The sequence below is a fragment of the Podarcis erhardii genome (genome assembly GCF_964252035.2).
Source record: "Podarcis erhardii genome assembly, chromosome: 2".
Taxonomy (NCBI): Eukaryota; Metazoa; Chordata; class Lepidosauria; order Squamata; family Lacertidae; genus Podarcis; species Podarcis erhardii.
This window is the reverse complement of record NC_138498.1, coordinates 115541277-115562778: the sequence shown is the minus strand read 5'-3', so window position 1 is coordinate 115562778 and position 21502 is coordinate 115541277. Positions and strand designations below refer to the sequence as shown.

At 47.4% G+C, this 21502-nt stretch overlaps 1 protein-coding gene across 4 annotated transcripts in view; it reads right to left on the bottom strand.

Annotated features, from left to right (window-relative positions):
* AGPAT1 (1-acylglycerol-3-phosphate O-acyltransferase 1) overlaps positions 1–21334 on the bottom strand; it is a 48913-nt gene extending 27579 nt beyond the window's left edge. The window contains exon 1 of one of the 4 annotated variants that reach the window (XM_081853875.1): positions 21231–21334. In XM_081853875.1, coding sequence (XP_081710001.1) covers positions 21231–21309 — 79 coding nt within the window. In that variant the 5' untranslated portion in view covers positions 21310–21334. Of the gene's footprint in view, positions 1–16127; positions 16188–16234; positions 16253–16527; positions 16894–21230 lie in introns of those variants that run through there. The other 3 variants (XM_081853877.1, XM_081853878.1, XM_081853879.1) reach the window with 3 other exon arrangements.
* Between the last annotated feature and the right edge of the window lie 168 nt (positions 21335–21502).

Sequence of the window (21502 nt, the reverse complement as noted above, 5' to 3'; positions counted from 1 at the left end):
TGTTAGAAGGCTGTGGCAGCCCCTAAATTTGCAGCCTTCTGGCATTCCCACTGCACAGCGTTTGCCATATGGTGAAGACACGTCCCGAACCCCAGCCTTTGGCCGTTAAGGCATTGCGGGTTGCATCAAACGCTGCACCAGCCCCGTTTGCGCAACGTATATAAATAATAATAATAATAATAATAATAATAATAATAATAATAATAATTTATTATTTGCACCCCACCCATCTGGCTGGGCTTCCCCAGCCACTCTGGGCGGCTTCCACAAAGACCAAAAATACACTAATATGTCATACATTAAAGTCTTCCCTGAACAGGGCTGCCTTAAGATGTCTTCTGAATGTCAGGTAGCTGTTTATCTCTTTGACATCTGATGGGAGGGCGTTCCACAGGGCCGACGCCACTACCGAGAAGGCCCTCTGCCTGGTTCCCTGTAGCTTTGCTTCTCACAATGAGGGAACCGCCAGAAGGCCCTCAGCGCTGGACCTCAGCGTCCAGGCAGAACGATGGGGGTGGAGACGCTCCTTCAGGTATACTGACAAAACGTAACTTTTGTCTCCTCCTCTTTCCATGCCCGACCAAGTGCAGATCTCGAGGGCACACAAGGGAGGGAGGGCGGGTCTTGCCGCTTTACAGCAGATTGTCAACACATGTCTGTCAGGGAACGGAAGGCAATGCCCATAGCTGTCAACCGTCTCTTATTTGGTGGGAAACTCCCTTATCCCAGCGCTGTGTCCTGCTGCTGTCCCTTATTGATGATGTCCCTTAAATTTCCCAGGTTTCATGCTCGGGAGGGAAGCAGCGGCTCGGGGTCCTCCGCCACATGAGAGAGAGCACGCACGAACTGCCGTGTCTCCATCTCTCCCTTTTCCCCCTCGGAGGGGTGGTGGGCGGGCAGGCAGCCCCTCTCTTGCGAGACGTCTGCCGCGTTGCCGGAGGTGGCTGAGGAGGCTGCCTGAGGAAGGAGGGGATGGGGAGGGATGCAGAAGGGCGGCGCTTCAGTGGCGCCACAACTGCCTCATGCCGGGCTCGCGGGCGGCTTGGACGAGAGTCTCTCTCCCTCCCTCTCGGGCGGGGAAGGGCTGATGGAACTCCTCGCTTCAGGACGGTGGCAGCCCCGACGTTCTGCTTAGCATACCCACCAACCAGTGCAGCATCTTAATGTAGTGATTTCCCCCTCTGCATCCCTTTCATAACTCTATTTTTATAAATCATTTGTCCATCCATATTTCAAATTTTTACTACAAGTTTTCTGTCAATCCCACCAATGTATGTAACTCTTTACGATAGCTTTTCAACTAAATTATAAACTTTCCCCATTCTTTATTAAAGAGGTCCTCTTCCTGGTTTCTAATTCTGCCTGTAAGCTTTGCCATCTCGACGTCGTTCATCGGTTTTGTCTGCCCCTCTTCTTTGGTGGGAGTTGTAGACCCTTAGGATCATCTAGTCCAACCCCCTGCAAAACACAGTCAGTGGCAGCAAAAGAGGCATGGCTCCATGAGTGCCGGATTTCTGTATAAGTTAAGCAAAATCCCTTATTTTGGCTGCTGGTCCCTTATTTTCGAGGCTGCTGGTCCCTTATTTTCAAATTTGTAAGTTGACAGCTATGACTCTGCCTAGTCACATAAGTTTAGAAGAAAGAAAGAAAACCCCAAGAAAACCCAAGGGCACAGAGAGGTTGCAGCTCGGTGGGAGAGCATTCGCTTTGTGTGCCAAAGCCCCAGGTTTAGAGACCTTTGTCTGAAACCCCTGAATAACCTCTATCAGTCAGGACTGACAGTTCTGAACTAGGTCGGCACAGTACAAGGCAGCGTCCTTGTGTCCAAGCTTAACAAGGTCTTTGATGACAGTGGAAAAGCCCCAGCAGGCCAGATCTGAGGCTCGCCATACAAACACATGTACACCCTGCCCCGCAAGCAACACATGCTTTGCACTCTAGAAATAAATATATTAATTTTCAATTACAATAATCCAATAATAGCCTCATTATAACAATGCCAAATTATAATACAATTACAGTGGTACCTCGGGTTAAGTACTTAATTCGTTCTGGAGGTCTGTTCTTAACCTGAAACTGTTCTTAACCTGAAGCACCACTTTAGCTGATGGGGCCTCCTGCTGCCGCTGTGCGATTTCTGTTCTCATCCTGAAGCAAAGTTCTTAACCCGAGGTACTATTTCTGGGTTAGCAGAGTCTGTAACCTGAAGCGTATGTAACCTGAAGTGTATGTAACCCGAGGTACCACTGTACTGATACAGTGGAAGCTTGATTCTCAAACTCCTTGGTATTCGAACATTTTGGCTCCCAAACACCAAAAACCCGGAAGTAAGTGTTCCAGTTTCTGAACATTTTTTGGAAGACGAACATCGGGTGCCCGCTATTGATTCCGGGGCACCTGTGCCAATCAGAAGCTGCCCCTTGGTTTTCGAACATTTCAGAAGTCAAACGGACTTCTAGAATGGATTATGTTCGAGAACCAAGGTACCACTGTACTAATCATTCAGATGCCAAATTATATAATTTAGATGGCCCTCTGAGTGCTAGAATTGTTGGTTTGATTTACTTTATTTCTGCGTTCCTAACTCTTATTAATTTCAATTGCACTGCAGTCAAAATGACAATCCCTTCCACAACAACTGTAATATGAACGACTTTCATTCGTATTGACACATTAAATGATTTCTAAATCTACAGGTGTAGCATTCAAACTACACCCTTGTTTTACCTGTGTGTGGCAATTATTCCATCCATGGTGTTTCTTTCTGTCCTCGTAAAATATTATGTCTATCTTTTCCAATAATGCCTTGGGCAGAACTAATATTCCACTGTGAATTCAGAGGTTCTCCATTGCTCCATTCCCATGCTTCCTTGTTTTGCAACTTTAACAGCAGCTGCATAAATCACACCGTCCCAATAAATAACCTGTTTTCGCCCTTTACCTCGCCGCCTAGGAAGGATCTGTGAGCTTGCCAAGGAGTTGATAAGGTTCATTGCTGAGTTATTTGAAGTTTGACAGATCACTCTCCTGTACTCTAGAATTCAGATCTTTAGTTAAACTGCTCTGGTTTCGAGCACCCCAGTGTTCCAGCACGCTAACTAGTCCCCAATTAAACGAATGACAAGCAAGTTTACAAGCTGAATTCTTGAGGCCACCTGAATGAAAGAAACTTAGGGAACCTGCTCTGCATCCCAGGTCCAATCCTGCAAACCTCATCCAGCCCAATGCAATGCAGGAAAAAAGCAACTGTTTTCAACGACCCCATTGCCAGTTTCTATGCAGGCCGCAAATGAGGATGCAACCAGGGCCAGGACTGAAACGCAAGCTCCTAGTCTCTAATAACAGGTGGATTGACAAGGCTGAGTAAACAAACAAACAAACAGCCTCTGCCCCCGGGGGCTCCTGGCTCCCAGATCCCCTGGCACATTTGTCCGAGCAGGATTTTACACAAGGGGGGGAATGGGGGGGGGAGAGAGCGTGAAAGCACGCTTTGTGGACTTGCCAAAAAACGCCAGGCCAGCGTTCGCCAGCTGGGGCAATCGAGGAAGCAGTTCCGATTCACATGCACGTAAACACAGGATTCCTCAGAGCACAGAAATGCACGGCGCAATAATTGTGCACGTACTCCCTTTCCCCAGACAGGGACCTCAGGTGACAGGCCTTACGTCAACCTCTCAAGGAGCCAATCCCATTCCTTGCAAACCTCCGGCTCAAAAATAAAAATGCACAAGGACACCCCAACAGCATCCTGGTGTTCATGCAACCATATCCCAGGCAGCAGGTTGCCGGGAAAAAACCACAGGAAACAAACTGGTCAAAGCTCAGGCATTTAATGCAGTTTTTTTAAGAACAGAGCAGCCCTGAGAGCTCCAGGTATAGGGCAGTATATAGATTCAATATACAACAACTACAACTACAACTACAACTACCTCCCTTCTGCTCTACCTGCCTCAGTGATACTGAAAAAAATATTATAAAGAAACCAGAGGCCTTTCTTCTTGGAATAACTGGTCTGGAATTGCCCAAGAAAGATATTAAATTATTTTTGTATGCCACAACTGATGCTCGAATTTTGCTAGCTAAGAAGTGGAAAATGCAAGAGGTACTAACTGTAGAAGAATGGCAGATGAAGATGATGGAGTTTTCGGAGCTAGCCGACCTGACCGGAAGAGTCCACGACCAGAAGGAGATCAGAAAGAATGGACGAAATTTAATGATTATTTAGTTAAATACGTTAAGTTAAATTAATTGGGGAAAGCTTGCAAGTATTAGATCGGCCTAGGATTTATATAAAAGCTAAGTGATGAATTAATATGTTTAATGCTGAATGGGTATGATAGAAGGGTGTTAAGAGATTAAATTAAGTTTACAAGAACTCTGTTTGGAAAACCATTAAAAGGATATGCATTGAAATTCAACCATGGGAAAGCGAGAAAGTCGCTTAACAATATCAATAAGATTAATTGTAATAAGGTTATGATTTATGTTTGTTTGTTTACTTATTTGTTTATAATTTTGTGAAAACCAATAAAAAATTTTGAAAAGAAAAAAAAAGATACTGAAAAAAATAACAACCCAAAACTCTTAATAACTTTGCCTCCCAGGATGGTTGTGAGCGAGGAGGGTGCCCAGCACCGAGAGCATTGAAAAGGATTTTGGGTGCTAATGACAGTCATCTTAAACAGTGCTAGCTGCAAATAATTGCCAATAGCAGCAGCAATAATAATATGACCTAAATTGGAGGTTTCTCTGCTGGACAGTTTCCAGATCTGGGATTTCTGAACACATGCACAAACACACCCCAGCGACATGCCATTGTGTCAGATCTTTCAGGAAGCAACAAGCGGTCGTCTTCAGGGGGAGCAGGCTCATGCCAGCGTTTGAAATTTACCAGGTGCATTTTGCGACCAAGTGAAGATGTCTGGGCGCCAGGATGATGCCCGACATCTCCACCCCATCTGGAGCTGCATGCCCAGGGGACTGTTTTCTCACACTAATGCCACATCCTAGAGTTCTATCCGTGGTATTTCAAGTGCACAATCAGAATGAATTTAAGGAACCCAAAAGACGTCTGCTTTGGCAACCGTAACCCTGGTTTAAGGAGCCATTTGGCACCTAGCTTATTTATCTGAGTTTCTAATGCGGCTCATGACCGGTGGGCAAATTTTGCACACCAAAACCCCCACAATAAATCCCTGGAGATTTCCAGTGAAGTGGCTTTCCTGGAAGCGGAAAGGGGTCTTGCCCACCACCCTGGAGATCCACTGCTGGAAGGAGCCTATCAGCCTTCCCCAACTTGGTTTCCCCAGATCTCCTGAACTACAACTCCCATCAACCCCAGCTAGCCTGAGCAGCCCTCAGAGATGATTGGAGCTGTAGTCCAATAGCATATGGAGAGCTTTGGTTGTTGTTGTTGTTTAGTCGTTTAGTCGTGTCCGACTCTTCGTGACCCCATGGACCAGAGCACGCCAGGCACTCCTGTCTTCCACTGCCTCCCACAGTTTGGTCAAATTCATTTAGGTAGCTTCAAGAACACTGTCCAACCATTTTGTCCTCTGTCCTCCCCTTCTCTTGTGCCCTCCATCTTTCCCAACATCAGGGTCTTTTCCAGGGAGTCTTCTCTTCCCATGAGGTGGCCAAAGTATTGGAGCCTCTGCTTCACGATCTTTCCTTCCAGTGAGCACTCAGGGCTAATTTCCTTCAGAATGGATGCTTTGGTTGCTAGGATACCCCTATTTCCTTCCCTGAGTAGTTTAACAACCAGTCTTCCCAGGGAACTCTGGGGATTATAGCTCTGGGAGGAGAATGAGGTCTCCCAACAACTCTCTGCACTCTTAAACTACAGTTCCCAGAATTCTTTGGGGGAAGCCATGAATGTTTTGAGTGGTACCACAGTGCTTCAAATAAATGGTGTGGATGTGGCCTCAGAGAATGTTACTTGGCACCATCTTACAACATGATACAGTGGTACCTCGTGTTACAAACGCTTCAGGTTACAGACTCCGCTAACCCAGAAATAGTACCTCAGGTTAAGAACTTTGCTTCAGGATGAGAACAGAAATTACAGGGCAGCGGCAGGCCCCATTAGCTAAAGTGGTACCTCAGGTTAAGAACGGTTTCAGGTTAAGAACGGACCTCCAGAACAAATCATGGCAAGAAAAATTGATGGACTATGCAGAACTGGCAAAACTGACATACAAGCTACGGGACAAGGATAACTGTGACTTTAAAGATGAATGGGAACCCTTTACAAAGTATTTGAAGACGCAACAAAGCAAACTGGACTCCTTGGCTGGTTTTGAATAAACATTCACAAACTTTATATTGATAATAATCAGCTAAATAGTTTGAGGATCTATACAACTGTGTAACATGCCGAAAACAGCATTTTTAGAGAAATCAAAGACTGGAACTGAGGGAAGTCGGGGTGGGGGTGGATGGGCTCTGTGGGGGGAGGGAGGGGGGAGGAAAAATGCGGGGGAATAAGGATGATATGTTTCTGGATAATATGTTTTGTTTTAATTTTGAATAAAAAAGTTATTAAAAAAAAAAAAGAACGGACCTGGAGATTACAATCTAGATTCCACACACACACACACACACACACACACACACTTGATAGTGGGAAGAAAACCAGAGACGGAGAAGGCAAATGCGGTAATACAGAGACAGAAGCCGGACGACACAAAAGAGGTCATGGGGTTAAATTCAAACATTATCCTTGTATTTCTTTGTCGCTTGCTACAAAAACATTCTTACAGCGACAAACAAAACTTAAAACACACCCGAAAGATTTAAAAAGCATTACTTAGAAACACAGAATTGTAAAGTTGGAAGGGACCCCAAAGGCCATCGACCAGAGGTTTATCGGCAACGTTGCAGAACATATTTGACTTCTCAGCCTCTTGAAATGCCGGAATCAGAACAGAAACATCCCTGACAGATGGCTACCCAGCCTCCGCTTAAAAATCTCCAAGGAAAGAGAGTCCACTGCTTTCCGAGGGGGTTCTTTCCACTTGACTAAAAGTGCTCATCCTGCAATAACATATATATGGCAACCATGCCATAAGACCCTAATTAAGAGCCATATGCCTGAAGATGAATGTCACTGCCTAGCACCTAAAAGCAGATAATGGAGATAATTTAAGATTTCTTTACTTAATCTGGGCAGTGGATTCTCTTACCCCCTAGTGCAGGCGTAGGCAAACTCGGCCCTCCAGATGTTTTTGAGACTACAATTCCCATCATCCCTGACCACTGGTCCTGTTAGCTAGGGATGATGGGCGTTGTAGTCCCAAAACATCTGGAGGGCCGAGTTTGCCTACGCCTGCCCTAGTGGAAGAACTCCTGGGATAACTCAATAGAGCACAAGAATTTTAATCTCAGGGTTGTGGGTTCAAGCCCCACGCTCGGCAAAAAGATTCCTGCATTGCAGGGGGTTGGACTAGATGACCCTGGGTCCCCTTTCCAACTCTACAATTCTATGGTTCTATGATTGCAGTTCTATGATCCAGGCTGTGATGCCTTCTTCCAGGAAACTATAAGCTTGTCAGGGGCACTGCAAATCACCCAAGCTTTCTATTTTATTTCCTCACAATAATTATGACAAAAAAACCACACTCATATAACAAGACAGTGCTTTAAACCAATAAATAAAACACAGCGACCAGCAGCAATATAACTTAAAACTGCAGAGCAAATAATACTTTAGGACACAAATGCCTACAGATGCGAAAACATCCTTAACCATTTCTTTAAAAAAATACTTTTGCAGTGGGGAGCATTTTAAAAGGGCAATACATTTTTTAAAACATGCACTGAAATCCACATTGCCACCCTACCACAATTCAAAATATGACTAGAAGTTCACAGAACAAGGAAGCTCAAGAAACCGTTTTCCACATAGTACAAGGCAAAAAAAAAAAACAGTTTGTTTTTTTAGACTGCGCACCACTTTTCAAAAATCATTAAGTGTTTTACAACATATCTTAAATCACAACGCTCAAGTACAACAAAAAAACCCCCAGAAAAAGTCTACATTAAAGACCGCAACGGACAGCTAAACAGGGCATCCTCTTAAATTATAAATAAAAAATCAACTCAAACAAAATTCAGTAAAAACCACACATTTTAAAATAGCATAACTAAGCAAAAAATAAAAATAAACTCGCTCTTCCTAACCCATCATATGCTCAATCATACCATTAAACAAGGGAATCTGATTAAATCCCCAGCCCTAAATGCAATGATAAACAAAACTTAAAACTGAAACTAAAACTGCTCTCTGATTCATATGTGACCCTTCCCTCCAAAAAACCAATAGGTATCTGACCACCTGCGTTCACTATTAAAGAGAAATTTCTATTTTTCACTTTTCTTCCAAAGAGTTCAGAGTTTTTCCCCTCTTCCCATTTCATCCTCACAACAACACTGCGAGGCTGCTCAGGCAGTGAGATAGGTCAGCCAGGAAGCTTTGCAGCCGTTCCTAGTCCAACATCCTACCTAAACCATGTATAGGGAACTTGAGTGGCCCTACAGTCTGCTGCTGGACTACAACTCCCATCATCCCTGACCATTGGCCAAACAGGCTTGGGCTGATGGGAGCTGGGGTTTTACAACATCTGGAGGCCCAAAGGCTACCATCCCTGTTCTAACCACACCATAGCAGCTCTCCTTAAGAAAACCTTCCCCAACTTGGTGCCCTCCCGATATATTGGACTACAACTCCCATCAGGCACAGCCAGGTATTGATAGAAGGTGCAGGACTAAAGAGTTTTAATGAAATTAATATATATAGACACACAGAGAGAGAGAGAGAGAGAGAGAGAGAGCGCGCAAGTGAAAATCACTCCCCAAGATTTTATGTACCATTGCAGCTTTAAAAAGGGGGAGGGAAAATAATTTTAAGCAAACAGAAAAGCAAAAATCAATTGCCAGCTGACAATGAACGTAAGAACATTCCATCAATCCTGCTTTAAACGTAGGCATTAATATAGGCAGCCCAAACAGGCATCTAAGCGAAACGGGGGGTTGTTAAGTCGCATGTTCTAATGTAAGAAGGGACGAGTCAAAGTAGAACAATTAAAACCACAGAGACGTTCTTGGCCTCCGTACAGGCCTAACCCTGTTCTGCTTAGGCTGCAAACTTCTCAGCCGCCCCCCACTTCTCGCCAAAGGAGAAAAGCAGCCTTGTTAGTCTGGCAACCAGGACTTGTGTGCAGGCAAGTAAGTGGGCTGGAGGAAGATGGTGGGGAAAGGGTGAACATCTCTGTCGTCCTCCTCCCAGCACAGGAACCCAGTGGATCGTAAGGCTAGTCCAAAGGGGTTTTTGTTTTGTTTTGCAGGATGAATACTTATGGGTGCATGGAGTGGATGAAGCATGCCTTAAGTCCATCTATTGGTTCCCAAAAATCTTTTCAATATATATATGGTCCTCAAAGAGAGGACGTATCCGCTATTAATTATATTAACCCAACGCACTTCAGCTGCAGCGAGCTTCCTCCAGGGGCTTATCTCGCTTGTTTCTTTGAAAGCTGCTCAAGGACCATCCAATTTTAAGAGACCTTACAGGGCAAGATATAAGCCGCTGAAGGAGGCTCACTTGAGCCAAAACACACTGGGCTAATGTATAAAACAAATATTCATCCTTTCCAGCATCTCTGGGATCATAGAACTGTAGAGTTTGAAGGGACCACAAGGATCATCTGGTCCAAGAGCCTCAAGCCATGTTTCTCCCTTTTTAAAAGAAAAAAAATAAAATAAAGCATTTTGATACCACTGTCCCTAGCTGAAGATAGTTCCAAAATAGGCTCAGGTTGCAGCTAACCTCCTGGGAAAGGCAGGTTCCGCTCTGAGGCCAAATTTTAAATCAGTGGTTTCTTAACTTTTTCCAACCACCACCTCCTTGGTTCTATAAACGTGCCCCCGGTGCCCCCACCCTAATAAAAAGCATTATTCGGAATTGTAGTTTGCACAGAAGATAACAACACATCAAGTTCAAAACAGCAGCAATTATTTGCGTTTATTCAAAATCCAACTGAAACGGTTTAGTTTAATTAATTCAACAAAATGGATGAACTTGACCTGGCAAAGCCAGTTTTTTTTTTGAGTCCGATAGTCATTTGGTCTCCCTTTGCCTCCCAGGGGGCGGGGCGGGGCGAGGCACCACCCACAACTGGTTCAAATGGGCTGCCTGCCAGTCGATACTGGAATAAAGGATGCTCAGATCTTAGGGACAAAGTATTCCTCGCTGCCACCTCCATAAGAGCACATCTGTGTGCACACTATGTCAATCAGATAAATGAGCAATCTGTGACAACAGCGCTTGGAAGGAAGCCACAGAGAGAGGCGCTCTCCACTTCTCTGTCCTCCCTCGCAAAACTGACCCTCAGAAATTAAGGCTTGCCTGAGCAGAAGGATCTATTGAAAGGATAAAGTCAGGGTGTATGTAGTAGAACAATCTCCTTTCAGCCATCTTAACTGCATTACAGCCACTGACAACAGTTTTAAGAGCTAACTAATGCATAGGGAAACTGAACTTTTAATTATCTTCCACACACACACCCTTACAGGACAGTATATTGCCAGTACAGTACAGTATATTGCCAAACTCTTTGGCAAAGCAAGATAGAGCTGTGACTAGCCCTGTGAAGGCGTGTGAAATTTTCCAGTTATGCCCACCCGCAGGCTTCCTGGCCCTTATCTGAAGAAGGCTTCTGTGTGACTCAGAAGCTTGCTATCCCGTCCATGGCATCTGCCAAACTAAGAAGGTAATTTGAGCCCTTTGGAATGTTTGCCTCAACTACCCTAAATTTCTTGTCTGGAAGCCTGGATATTGTAAAACAGGAAGTTATCTTCACTGCGGCACAGAAGGACAAGTGCCAAAGGACACTGGTTCTCTTCAACCAATCCCAAAGGAGTAGAAAAAAAAGCCACTCTGCTACAAAATCTACACTCCTGTCTTGGCTAAGACATGTCCACAAAATGGAAGATGGCAGAATCCCCCAGGGATGCGCTCTGTGGGGAGCTGGCCTCAGGCACCCGGTCCACTGGCAGACCAACTCTGCGATACTAAGATGTCTGCAAATGTGACCCAAAGGCTGGCGACATCAACCCCGCCATGTGGGAATCCCTTGCAGACGACAGACTATGCATCCATAGCAGCAACCAGAGGAATGACCCCTGGGAGGAGCGCAGAGAGAAGAAATGCTATGGTGCATTTGTAACAGCAAAACTGGACGCCTTCATCTGCCATGGCTGCAACAAAACATGTCTCTCCCGTATCAGTCTCTACAGCCACAGCAGGCGCTGTAACACTCCAACAGTTTTGACTTCGCCCACGAAGGCGCATTCTTCCATTGTCTCCCGAGACAGACGGATGCCAAATAGTTATCATAATTTGAAAGGCTTCTCTTTCCAGGTTAGGAGCTGATGCCATTTGCCTTATGGCAAGTCAGGCCATTGTTCCTATCTAGCTCTGCATTTTCTACCATGGCTCTCTGGGCTTTCCGGGTGGGTCCTCTCCTGGACACTGAACCTGGGACCTTCTACATGCAAAGCAGATGTCCTGCTACTGGCCTACGGCCTTCCCCATTTCCTCTTCTGACCCAACGCTTTATAACCCCCAAAAGCCTTTCCCACCACCCTGTGCAAAGACACTCACTTCCCATTCAATGCACAAAGACTTCTATCAGGAACAGTGCTAGATATATAAGCTAGGCGCCTTAAACCTGGATGCGGTTGCCACAGCAGAACGTCCATATGCCGGGGGTTGGACTAGATGACCCTCGGGTCCCTTCCAACGCTACGATTCTACGATCTCAACGACATTGCTTGGCTGTAGCTTGCTCTGACAACAATTCACTTGTCCCAGTGTGCAAGGAAGAGAAACACACACGGTGAAAATGAAAATGGTATTAACCATGGACTAAGGCAGGGGTTCTAAACTGTGGCCTGTAAGCTCCACTTGGTTGGCCTGATGTGACGGAGGACTAAGATGCCCAGCAAGGTGCCCATCATCTGTGCCACAGCGCAGGAGCAAAAGGCATGCATCTTTTGCTGTGCAAAAAATCAGGTTGCCCGATAGAGATGCCCCATGCCAACCTCGCGCCTAGAAATCTCCACACCGTCACTACTGGGTTTGCTCAGCATCAAGATGGCATTAGGTACAGCCAAAGGGGTTCCCAGTCAATTATCCCACAGAACAAAGGTGTCAGAAATCTCAATTAGATTAGATTCCTGCGGATTAGATTAGATTAGATTCCTGAGGTTGAATCCTGACAAGACAGACGTACTGTTTTTGGGGGACAGGAGGCAGACATGTGTGGAGGATTCCCTGGTCCTGAATGGGGTAACTGTGCCCTTGAAGGACCAGGTGCACAGCCTGGGAGTCATTCTGGACTCACAGCTGTCCATGGAGGTGCAGGTCAATTCTGTGTCCAGGGCAGCTGTCTACCAGCTCCATCTGGTATGCAGGCTGAGACCCTACCTGCCCTCTGGACTGTCTAGCCAGAGTGGTGCATGTTCTGGTTATCTCCCGCTTGGACTACTGCAATGCGCTCTACGTGGGGCTACCTTTGAAGGTGACCCGGAAGCTACAACTAATCCAGAATGCGGCAGCCAGACTGGGGCCTGGGAGCGGCTGCGGAGACCACATAACACTAGTCTTGAAAGACCTACACTGGCTCCCAGTACATTTCCGAGCACAATTCAAAGCGTTGGCGCTGGCATTTAAAGCCCTAAATGGCCTCGGTCCAGTATACCTGAAGGAGCGTCTCCACCCCAATTATTCTGCCCAGGCACTGAGGTCCAGCTCTGAGGGCCTTCTGGCAGTTCCCTTGCCGCGAGAAGCCAAGTTACAGGGAGCCAGGCAGAGAGCCTTCTCGGTAGTGGCACCCGCCCTGTGGAATACCCTCCCACCAGATGCCAAAGAGAAAACCAACTACCAGACTTTTAGAAGACATCTGAAGGCAGTCCTGTTTAGGGAAGCTTTTAATGTTTAATAGATTATTGTATTTAACATTCTGTTGAAAGCAAGCCACCCAGAGTGGCTGGGGAAACCCAGCCAGTTGGGCGGGGTATAATTATTATTATTATTATTATTATTATTATTATTATTATTATTATTATTGCAGGGGGGTTGGACTAGATGACCCTTGGGTACCCTTCCAACTCTAGAGTTCCATGAACCATACTCTGGTTGTCAACAATCAAGCCTTCAGTGTTACGGGCCCCGTCTTGTGGACGACTCTTCCAACGGAGATGTTCAAACGTTTGCTGAAAACTTTGCCACCAGGCAGACCATAGAAGTATCCTACCACTTTAAGAAGTCACGGCTTCCCCCAAGGAATCCTGGGAAGTGTAGTTAATGAAGGGTGTCAGGCATGTCCCAAGCTTCCTCTGAAGAGGAATTGTTCAACCTCTCTGGCAACCGTGGCTCTGGAACAGGGGTCTCCTAACAAATCTCGGCACCCTCTGCAAACTGCATCTCCCAGAATTCTTTGGGTAAAGTGGTATTTTAAGTGCTTTAATTCCATGCTGCGAATGTGCATTAAGTAGAACTCAGCGGGAACCCATCCCAAAATCCTGAACATTGGCCATACTGACTGGGGCTGGTAGAAGTTGAGTCCCACCACCTAAATTCCCGGGGAGTTATTGCAAGGGTTACTGAAATAATGGTACAAGAAGCACTCTGAAGAGTCAAAACAGCAGTATGTAGACAGCCGAGTACTGTGACCACTTTCTCCACACCTTTGCAGTACAGCCAATCTAAACTGACTCCTCCTTGCACCCCCCCCCCCGAAATCTGCAGAAAGTACCATAACGGAGATGGCACAAGGTTGTGGACATAGACCTTTCATTCCGGAATACCTCTGCCAAGACCCCAGCCTTCCTGGTCTTTTGCAAACATGGAAACTCCAGAAGGCCTCACCAATTCAGTTTTCAGTTTTCAAATACTCCTTGTGGGAGGCCCAGATCCCGGAAGCCCTGGATTCAAGTCCTTAGTCCAGCCATGGCAATTCAGCCCCTGTTTCACCACCATCTCAAATAAAGGCCTCTCACTCTGGGCTGCTGCAGGAATGTGATAAAGATTATCATCATCATCATTATGTATTTATTTATACCCCACCTTTTCCCCCAACAGGGACTCAAGGCGGCTTACAGATAAAACAGAAATAGCTAAAAACATTTGGGGGGAACGACAATTATTAAAAAACCCCAAATTAAACTTTAATAGAATTAAAACTCTCTCTGCAGATTAAAGGACCTACTAAAAACAGAGATAATTACAATAAAAACAGCATGGCACCAGCCCTTTCCTTAAAATCAGTCGGTTCCCCAAAGCCTGTTGGAATAAGGTTTTCACCTGCCAGTGGAAGACCAAGAAGGAAGGAGCCAGTCTGGCTTCTCTAGGAAAGGAGTTCCAGAGTCTGGGAGCCACCACCGAGAAGGCCTTTTCCCGCATCCCCACCAAGCAGGGCTGAGGGTGGTGGGACCCAGAGAAGGGTAACCCCCGAAGATGTCGTAACCCGGGCTGGGTCATATGAGGAAACACAGTCTTTCAAAAAGCTTGGACCCAGGTGGTGCTGGGCTTTCTAGGTCATAGCCAGCACTCTGCATTGAACCCGGAAATAATATTATTATTAGTGGTAGCTATTGGAGCTGTTGTCTGCTCCATGTAACCAACCCTGGTCGACAATCTGGCTGCCGCTTTTTGAGGCAGCTGGGAGTTTCTGAGCGCTTTTCAAAGGCAGCACTACGTAGAGCAAGTTGCTGTAATCCAAACGGGAAGTAACTAAGGCGTGTGTCACCGTGGCCCAATCAGAACAGTGATAAAAACCTTTTGAAGGCTGCTGCTCTTAATCCCCAGAATGGCACCATCATCAGAACAGGGGAGGGAAAACAAGACAGAAGCTGCTAAAGCAAAAAAAAAATTAGGCTGCATAAACACCATGCATTTAAAGAACATGGCTTGCCCCAAAGAATTATGGGAACTGCAATTCACCCCTCACCAAACAATGGAACTACAAACGATGGAACTACCCCATTATTCCTTTTTTGTGGGGGGAAGGAGTTGAAATGTGGATGCAGCCTCATCAGGGCTTTCCTCTTGGGTAAAGATGAGCCCAGAGCAAGTCTGCGTGTCCAGCTCTGCCTGGCCTCAAGCCCTTTTCACCCACAACCTGTTCACAAAAAGCTTTTATAAGGGGGTGGGGTGGGGAGATGGCAGCCACACTCCCACTCCCAGCAGCCCTGGCCAGCATGACCAATGGTCATGGCTGAGGAGAGCTGTGGCCCAGCAATGTTTGGAAGACCAGATCCTCCCTGCCCCTGCTTGAGTGTTCCCCTGGCCTGGTGCCTTGCAAACTACCACACCCCTCACCCCTAACCATTGGTCATGCTGGCTGGGAGGAGAAGGCCAACAGCATCTGGCTGGGGGCAGCCGGCCTGCATCGCATCGCGTTTCCCAGGCTATATATTCAGTATATTACGCCTCCCGCTTCCAGAAGCACCCCATCGCTTGCGCCGTATCATAGCCATGTGCTCTTCCAAATTCCTTGAAACCCTTCCACTAGGCCCCTCGCCCTCCTCCCAAGACACATATCAAGTTATATCTTCCTGTTCCCTCTCAGCAAGTGCCCCCACTGCGCTGCCCCTCTCGCAACCAGCTGCCCCATCTCATTATGCTTCCGCCCTCCAAAAAAATAAAATAAAAAAATCACAACTCATTGGAAACCCCCTCCTGGTACCCATCCCAAACCTCTATTTCTCCCCAGAACAAAATACACCCCCCCCAAAAAAAAGTAGTCTCCCTCGGAAAGCCACCCCCATATTGTAGACCCCATTGCAGGCACCCCAAACCTACACGCACACACACACACACAGGCTCTTACTTTCCAGGCCAGGGCCCTGCCCCCCAAGTTATACCTCCCAGCTGCTCACCACCACAAGCACTCCCAATAGCCGCCCCCAAAAAACCCTACACACAGTCTCATACTGTCCAGGCCAGGGCCCTGCCCCCCAAGTTATACCTCCCAGCTGCTCACCACCTCAAGCACTCCCTATAACCCCACAGCAGCCCTTCAATTGCCCCCCCCCCAAAAAAACCCTGGGCACTTTGCAATTACTATTATTACCCCCAATTGCTACTCGCCCATCACCGGCGGCTCCCAGGGCGGGTTACAATAACCCCCCCCCCCAACGAGGTTAAAAGGCTTCTGAGTTCCCAGCTTACCTCCACCGCTGCGAAACATCCTCCCCCAATTCTGCTTCCTTGGCCCCTCCCACCCCAACCCCTTAAAACTCTCTCTCCCCGCCCCCGCCCCACTGACCAAGACACCCAAGGCGATTTATACCTCGCGTCGGAGAGGAGGACCCTTTCCCAGCCCCATAGCACACCCCCGCCCCCAAAGCACACCCCTCCTAGAGGGGCTTGTAGCGGGACGACTGCCCCCCCTCTCCCACCCACCTACCCCGCTCTGCGGCTGCACCCCAGCCCCCCAGCCCAGCTGCCCATCACCCCCTTACCTGGCTGCGCGGGGCCTCCCCCTTCGTGGGGGAGGAGGGAGGCGGGGGGGGGCTCCTGAAGGCCCCTGCCCGGCTACCCCCCGCGCCCCCAGGGCCAGGCCATGGTGGTGGAAGAGGAGGAGATGGAGCTGCTGCAGCTACAGCTGCTGCTGCTGCTGCTTCAGGGATGCGCTGTAAAAAGGAGGAAAAGTGGGATGGGGGGGGTCTTGTTGGAAGAAGAGGAAGGTGGGGGGGAGGAATCGGATACTCGAGCCCGGCTGCCTGCTGGTGGCTCTACCGGCGCGGGCCACTTCCTCAGGGCTGGAGTCAGTGTGGGGCGGGGGGGGGCGCCAGAAAGGCAGGAAGTGGGGGGCAGCTGATGGGCAGCCCCGGCCGCCAATAGCAGCAGCTCCTTTCCCTCTTGTTCCCCCCCCCCACTCTCTCTCCCTCTCCCCCTCCCCACCCCGTGACCACTGTGCTCGCTCTCCGCGCCCCCCCCCCCTCTTGCTTCCTCTGCTGCTGGTGCTTCTCGCGCATTCTCGCGGCTCGCCACCCCTCCTCTTCCTCCCGCTGGCCTCCCACCCGGGGCTCCCATTCATTCATCCCGTCGCTTCATTCATTCCTGCCAAGCATCGCCCCCCCCCCCACCCCCCGAGCGTTCTTTCTCCTCTTCCTTCTTCTCCGCGGGGGAAAAGGAATAGAGATAAGGGAGCGTTTGTCTCCTCTCCGTTAGCTTTCGGAGTGGTTCATGTCTACTCGGAAGGAGGAAAGCCGGTTTGGGATGTGATGCTTAACAGGGCCCTATGCCTTTTTGGGTGGGGGGTGCGTAGGGTTGGCGATGTACAAACGAACATGTTTGTTTCAACATACATGACGTATAAATGAATAAGTTTATAATCCTCCCTTCACCAACAGCAGGTCCCAGGGCAGGTTAATATAGTTACAAATTAAAAACAGATATATGTATGTATATAAATGTGTGCGCACGCGCATATATGTATGTGTATATGTGTGTGTGTAAGTGTACAGTGGTACCTCAGGTTAAGTACTTAATTCGTTCCGGAGGTCTGTACTTAACCTGAAACTGTTCTTAACCTGAAGCACCACTTTAGCTAATGGTGCCTCTTGCTACTGCTGCGCCGCCTGAGCACAATTTCTGTTCTCATCCTGAAGCAAAGTTCTTAACCCGAGGTAATATTTCTGGGTTAGCGGAGTCTGTAACCTGAAGCGTATGTAACCCAAGATACCACTATATATATGTGTGTGTGTGTGTGTGTATTCTGTATTTTTACTCATTGAAGCAACCTTAGTGTCACATGAAAAGTGTTATGAAAAAGCTTTAATAAAATCTTGTTTATTTTAAAAAGCCATGCAAAATAAAAGGTAACCCTTTGAGTTCACTAGGGCTTACTCTCAGGTGTCTTTTATGGGCATAGGTCCCATGCATGTTTACTCTGGAGTAAGCCTCATGGGGCGGTGGACTAGCAATGCAGTCCTGTGCATGTGCCCTGTATTTGTAGGATTGCTCCCAAACAGCATGATCCTATACTTGTGTACTCAAAAGCAACCCCAGGCTTTTTCTTCAACAGGGCTTACTCTGTAGTACAGCCTTCACCTGCCTGAGCCCTCTGAACTACCTATGCATCTTCCATTTAAAAGCACCTGGCTGGTAGGCTTCCTGTGGGTCTCACTGACCCACACTGAGAAATGGATGCTGGACTAAATAGGCCTTTGGCCTGAACCAGCAGAGTTCTTATGTTCTTATAGCATGTCCCCTGCTCCCCAAAGAATCCTGGGAATTGTAGTGTACCCCTCACAACTGCAATTCCCAGCACCCTTAACAAACTACGATTTCTAGGATTCTTGGGGTGTGTGTGGAAAATGTACTTTAAATGTATGCAGCCCAAGCTGGGCTTATCTTGGGCCCAGCAGCAATGGCTGGAGATGATGGGAGTTGCAGTCCAACAACATCTGGAGGGCACCGGGTTGGCTAATGCTGCGCTAGCAAAAGTGTGCTTAGGTCTGTGACGAAAGCTGCATTGAAAGGTTGCAGAGGGAATCCTCCAAGTGGCACCTCCAGACAGGCTGGCGGTGCAAACTCCATTGCACGCTTACTCAAAGGTTCCATGGAGCACACTCCCAAGTAAGTATGCATGCAACTGGAGCCTGAATTATTCTATATTTTTATGACTATCCAACATATGATAAACGTTGACATTTCACATTTATATGCTAACAATCCCAGATGGATTTTTTGAATGTTAACACACACATCATAATACCTTATTTAAATCCATGGAAGTGCAATCATGGCATATTCTCCCTCAGTTTCTCTGTCTCCATTTCCCCTTCCTCTACTGCAGATGTGGAAAGCCATGCACTCCCCAAATAGTGAAAGACTTCCATATTTACTCACACTTTCCAAGCAAGCATTGCTGGATTCTGGCAGTCACATCCACAACCTGGTTCCTATGCAGTGTTAGGTATGTCAAAATCTATTCCAATCAATAAAAAGTATGCAGCCAAGGAGTTGGCTGGTTCCTTCAAATCAATGTGTGAAATTCAGCTACACACGCATACACACATCCTGCTTTATGACCTTCACTGGCCCCTTGATGTTTCTAGCGCCCAACATTGCAGTAAAAGACACCATGACTGGCAGAATTTCAGGGTGAGTGGGGGAGAAACTACATGTCACACAGGAGACCATTGGATCACCTTATGTTAAAACATGCATAAGCAGCCAGCCTCAGAGAGGGGACTATTTGGATAGAGATATTAGTGTCTCGAGAATAAGGGCTTGGTCCTTTCCCCTAGTGCTGTTTCCAGGTTGGGGTGTGGGTAAAGACAGGTATCTAGAGTGTAGTTGTACTGTTTTTATCCACAGTCCCCTGTCTCAAAGAAGGCCAAATGTCAGCTTCAGAGGGTGATTGTAACTGGGCAAAATAACAGGGGAAAGAATTAAAAACCCTTCCCCAGTGAAGCTAGGAGATTCAAACTATGGATCTCCCATGCCATGTTTAATCTGGCCCTCACCAGACCAAGGATGGGGACATGGGGCTCTCCAGATGTTTTGGGGCTCCAACTCTCATCAGCCCCAGCCAGCAGGGCTAGTAGTCAGGGATTATGGGAGCTGTAGTTCAGCAACACCTGGAGGGCCACAGGTCTCCCATCCCTGGTGCAGACTCTGGTGCCCTCCAGATGTTTTGGAATACAAATCCCACCATCCCTGACCGTTGGCTATGTCGGGTGGAGCTGAGGAGAGTTGAGGTCCAATAGCATCTGGAGGGTCCCAGGCTGGGGGTGTCTGCTGTAGACACAATGATATCCTCCCTTCAGTCATGTCCCTTGCATGCCTCCTTTTTCCTGATCTCATGCTCTGTAAAATTTCTCCAGAGTCCTATCTCAGATAACTTCCTAGCTTCAATTCCCTTCCTGCATTGAACTTTACTGACAGCTGCCTACCCTTCCTCAAGGTTCCTCTTTCTCACTCCATTCCCTTCTCTGCATCCTTCTTTTAGCCACCTTGTCCCTGAGTTTCCTGCATCTTGGGACTGTTTGACTGGGCTTTCCCCCCAATAATAACGGAAGAGGATCCCTGCTGGATCAAACCAAAGGCCCATCTAGTTCAGCATCCTGTTCTCAAAAATATATGCCCCTGGGAAGCCCGAAAGTTGGATATGAACACAACAGCCCTCTCCCCACCTGTGATTCTCAGCAACTGATGTTCAAAGGTGTACTACCTCCGATTCTGGAAGCAGAACAGACCTCTGCCGGACTTTGTGTGAAGCTCCTAGCCCAACTGACAATTGTCCATTCCCTTCCGGAAGTTGGATGGCAAATTGTTTAGTTCCCCGAGAAATCAGAACCATTCCTGGCCACCAAGCCAGCCAGCATCACAGGCTTCACTTTCACCGATATAGACAGGAGGAAGAAACTAACATTCTAGCCTAGTTCAATGTCCAGAATTGTAAGGTGTGTACACCACTTCTGATGCACATATCATAGCACATCTTGCATCTACCCAAAATTTGCAGGAGCCACTGTGGAAGAGGGGGAAACAAAACCCCACTGTATTACCTTTCAGTCTGTACAGTGCAATCTTTTACATGTCTATTCAGAAATAAGCCCAGCTGAACTCCCAGGTAAGTATGTAGAACTGCATAGCAAGTGCTCTCAATAAGTTGCTGAACTCCAGCTCCCACCTTTCCTGGCTGTTGTTCGTGCTGACAGAGGCTGATGGGGGTTAGAGTCCAACAACACCAGGAAGGCACCAAATTGGCAAACCCTGATATATTGCATCGCAGCCACAATCTGCTTTAAAAATGAGTGTTGGCATTCCCAATCCGGTGCCCTTCAGACATTTTAAACCACAATTCCCATCAGTTCCAGCCAACATGGTCAATGGACAGGAATGATGGGAGTTGTAGTCCAAAATTGTCTGGCAGGGGAAAACCAGGTTGAGGAAGGTTGAGGTACTGTCTTGCTTGTGCTACCCAGAATGAGAGACACCCCCCCCCATGTGCCTAGAAAGAACAGCAGCAGAGTAAACTGAGTTTCCTTTGCTCCCACGACCCTGAGATTAAGAGTCTCATGCTCTACCACCTGGGGCTGCTGTGACATTGGCAGCAATTGTGATGGCTGTGGGTTGCCATGGCGCAGGCAGGGATGATTCTCAGTCTTAATAACCCAATCCTAAGACTGGCGGCAAAGCCAGAACTTACATCCTAGTAAGTCTGTTCGCAGGGTGGCTGTAAATTGTCGCATTAATCCCAGGAGCTCTGGCTGAGTGCAGATATGCATTAGTAGATGGCTAGATTTGTGGTGACTCTGGCTTAGCCTGTTGAGTTGGACGGGTAACATCAGTTGTTGGGGCAATGGGAAGTGTGTGTTGTCATGACAATGGTGGTAGCAGCAAGGGAAGTTTGTGATTAGTGTACGGCTTATTGTGGTAACAACAGAATCCTTGGAATGGTTTGGTTGATACCAAAAACCA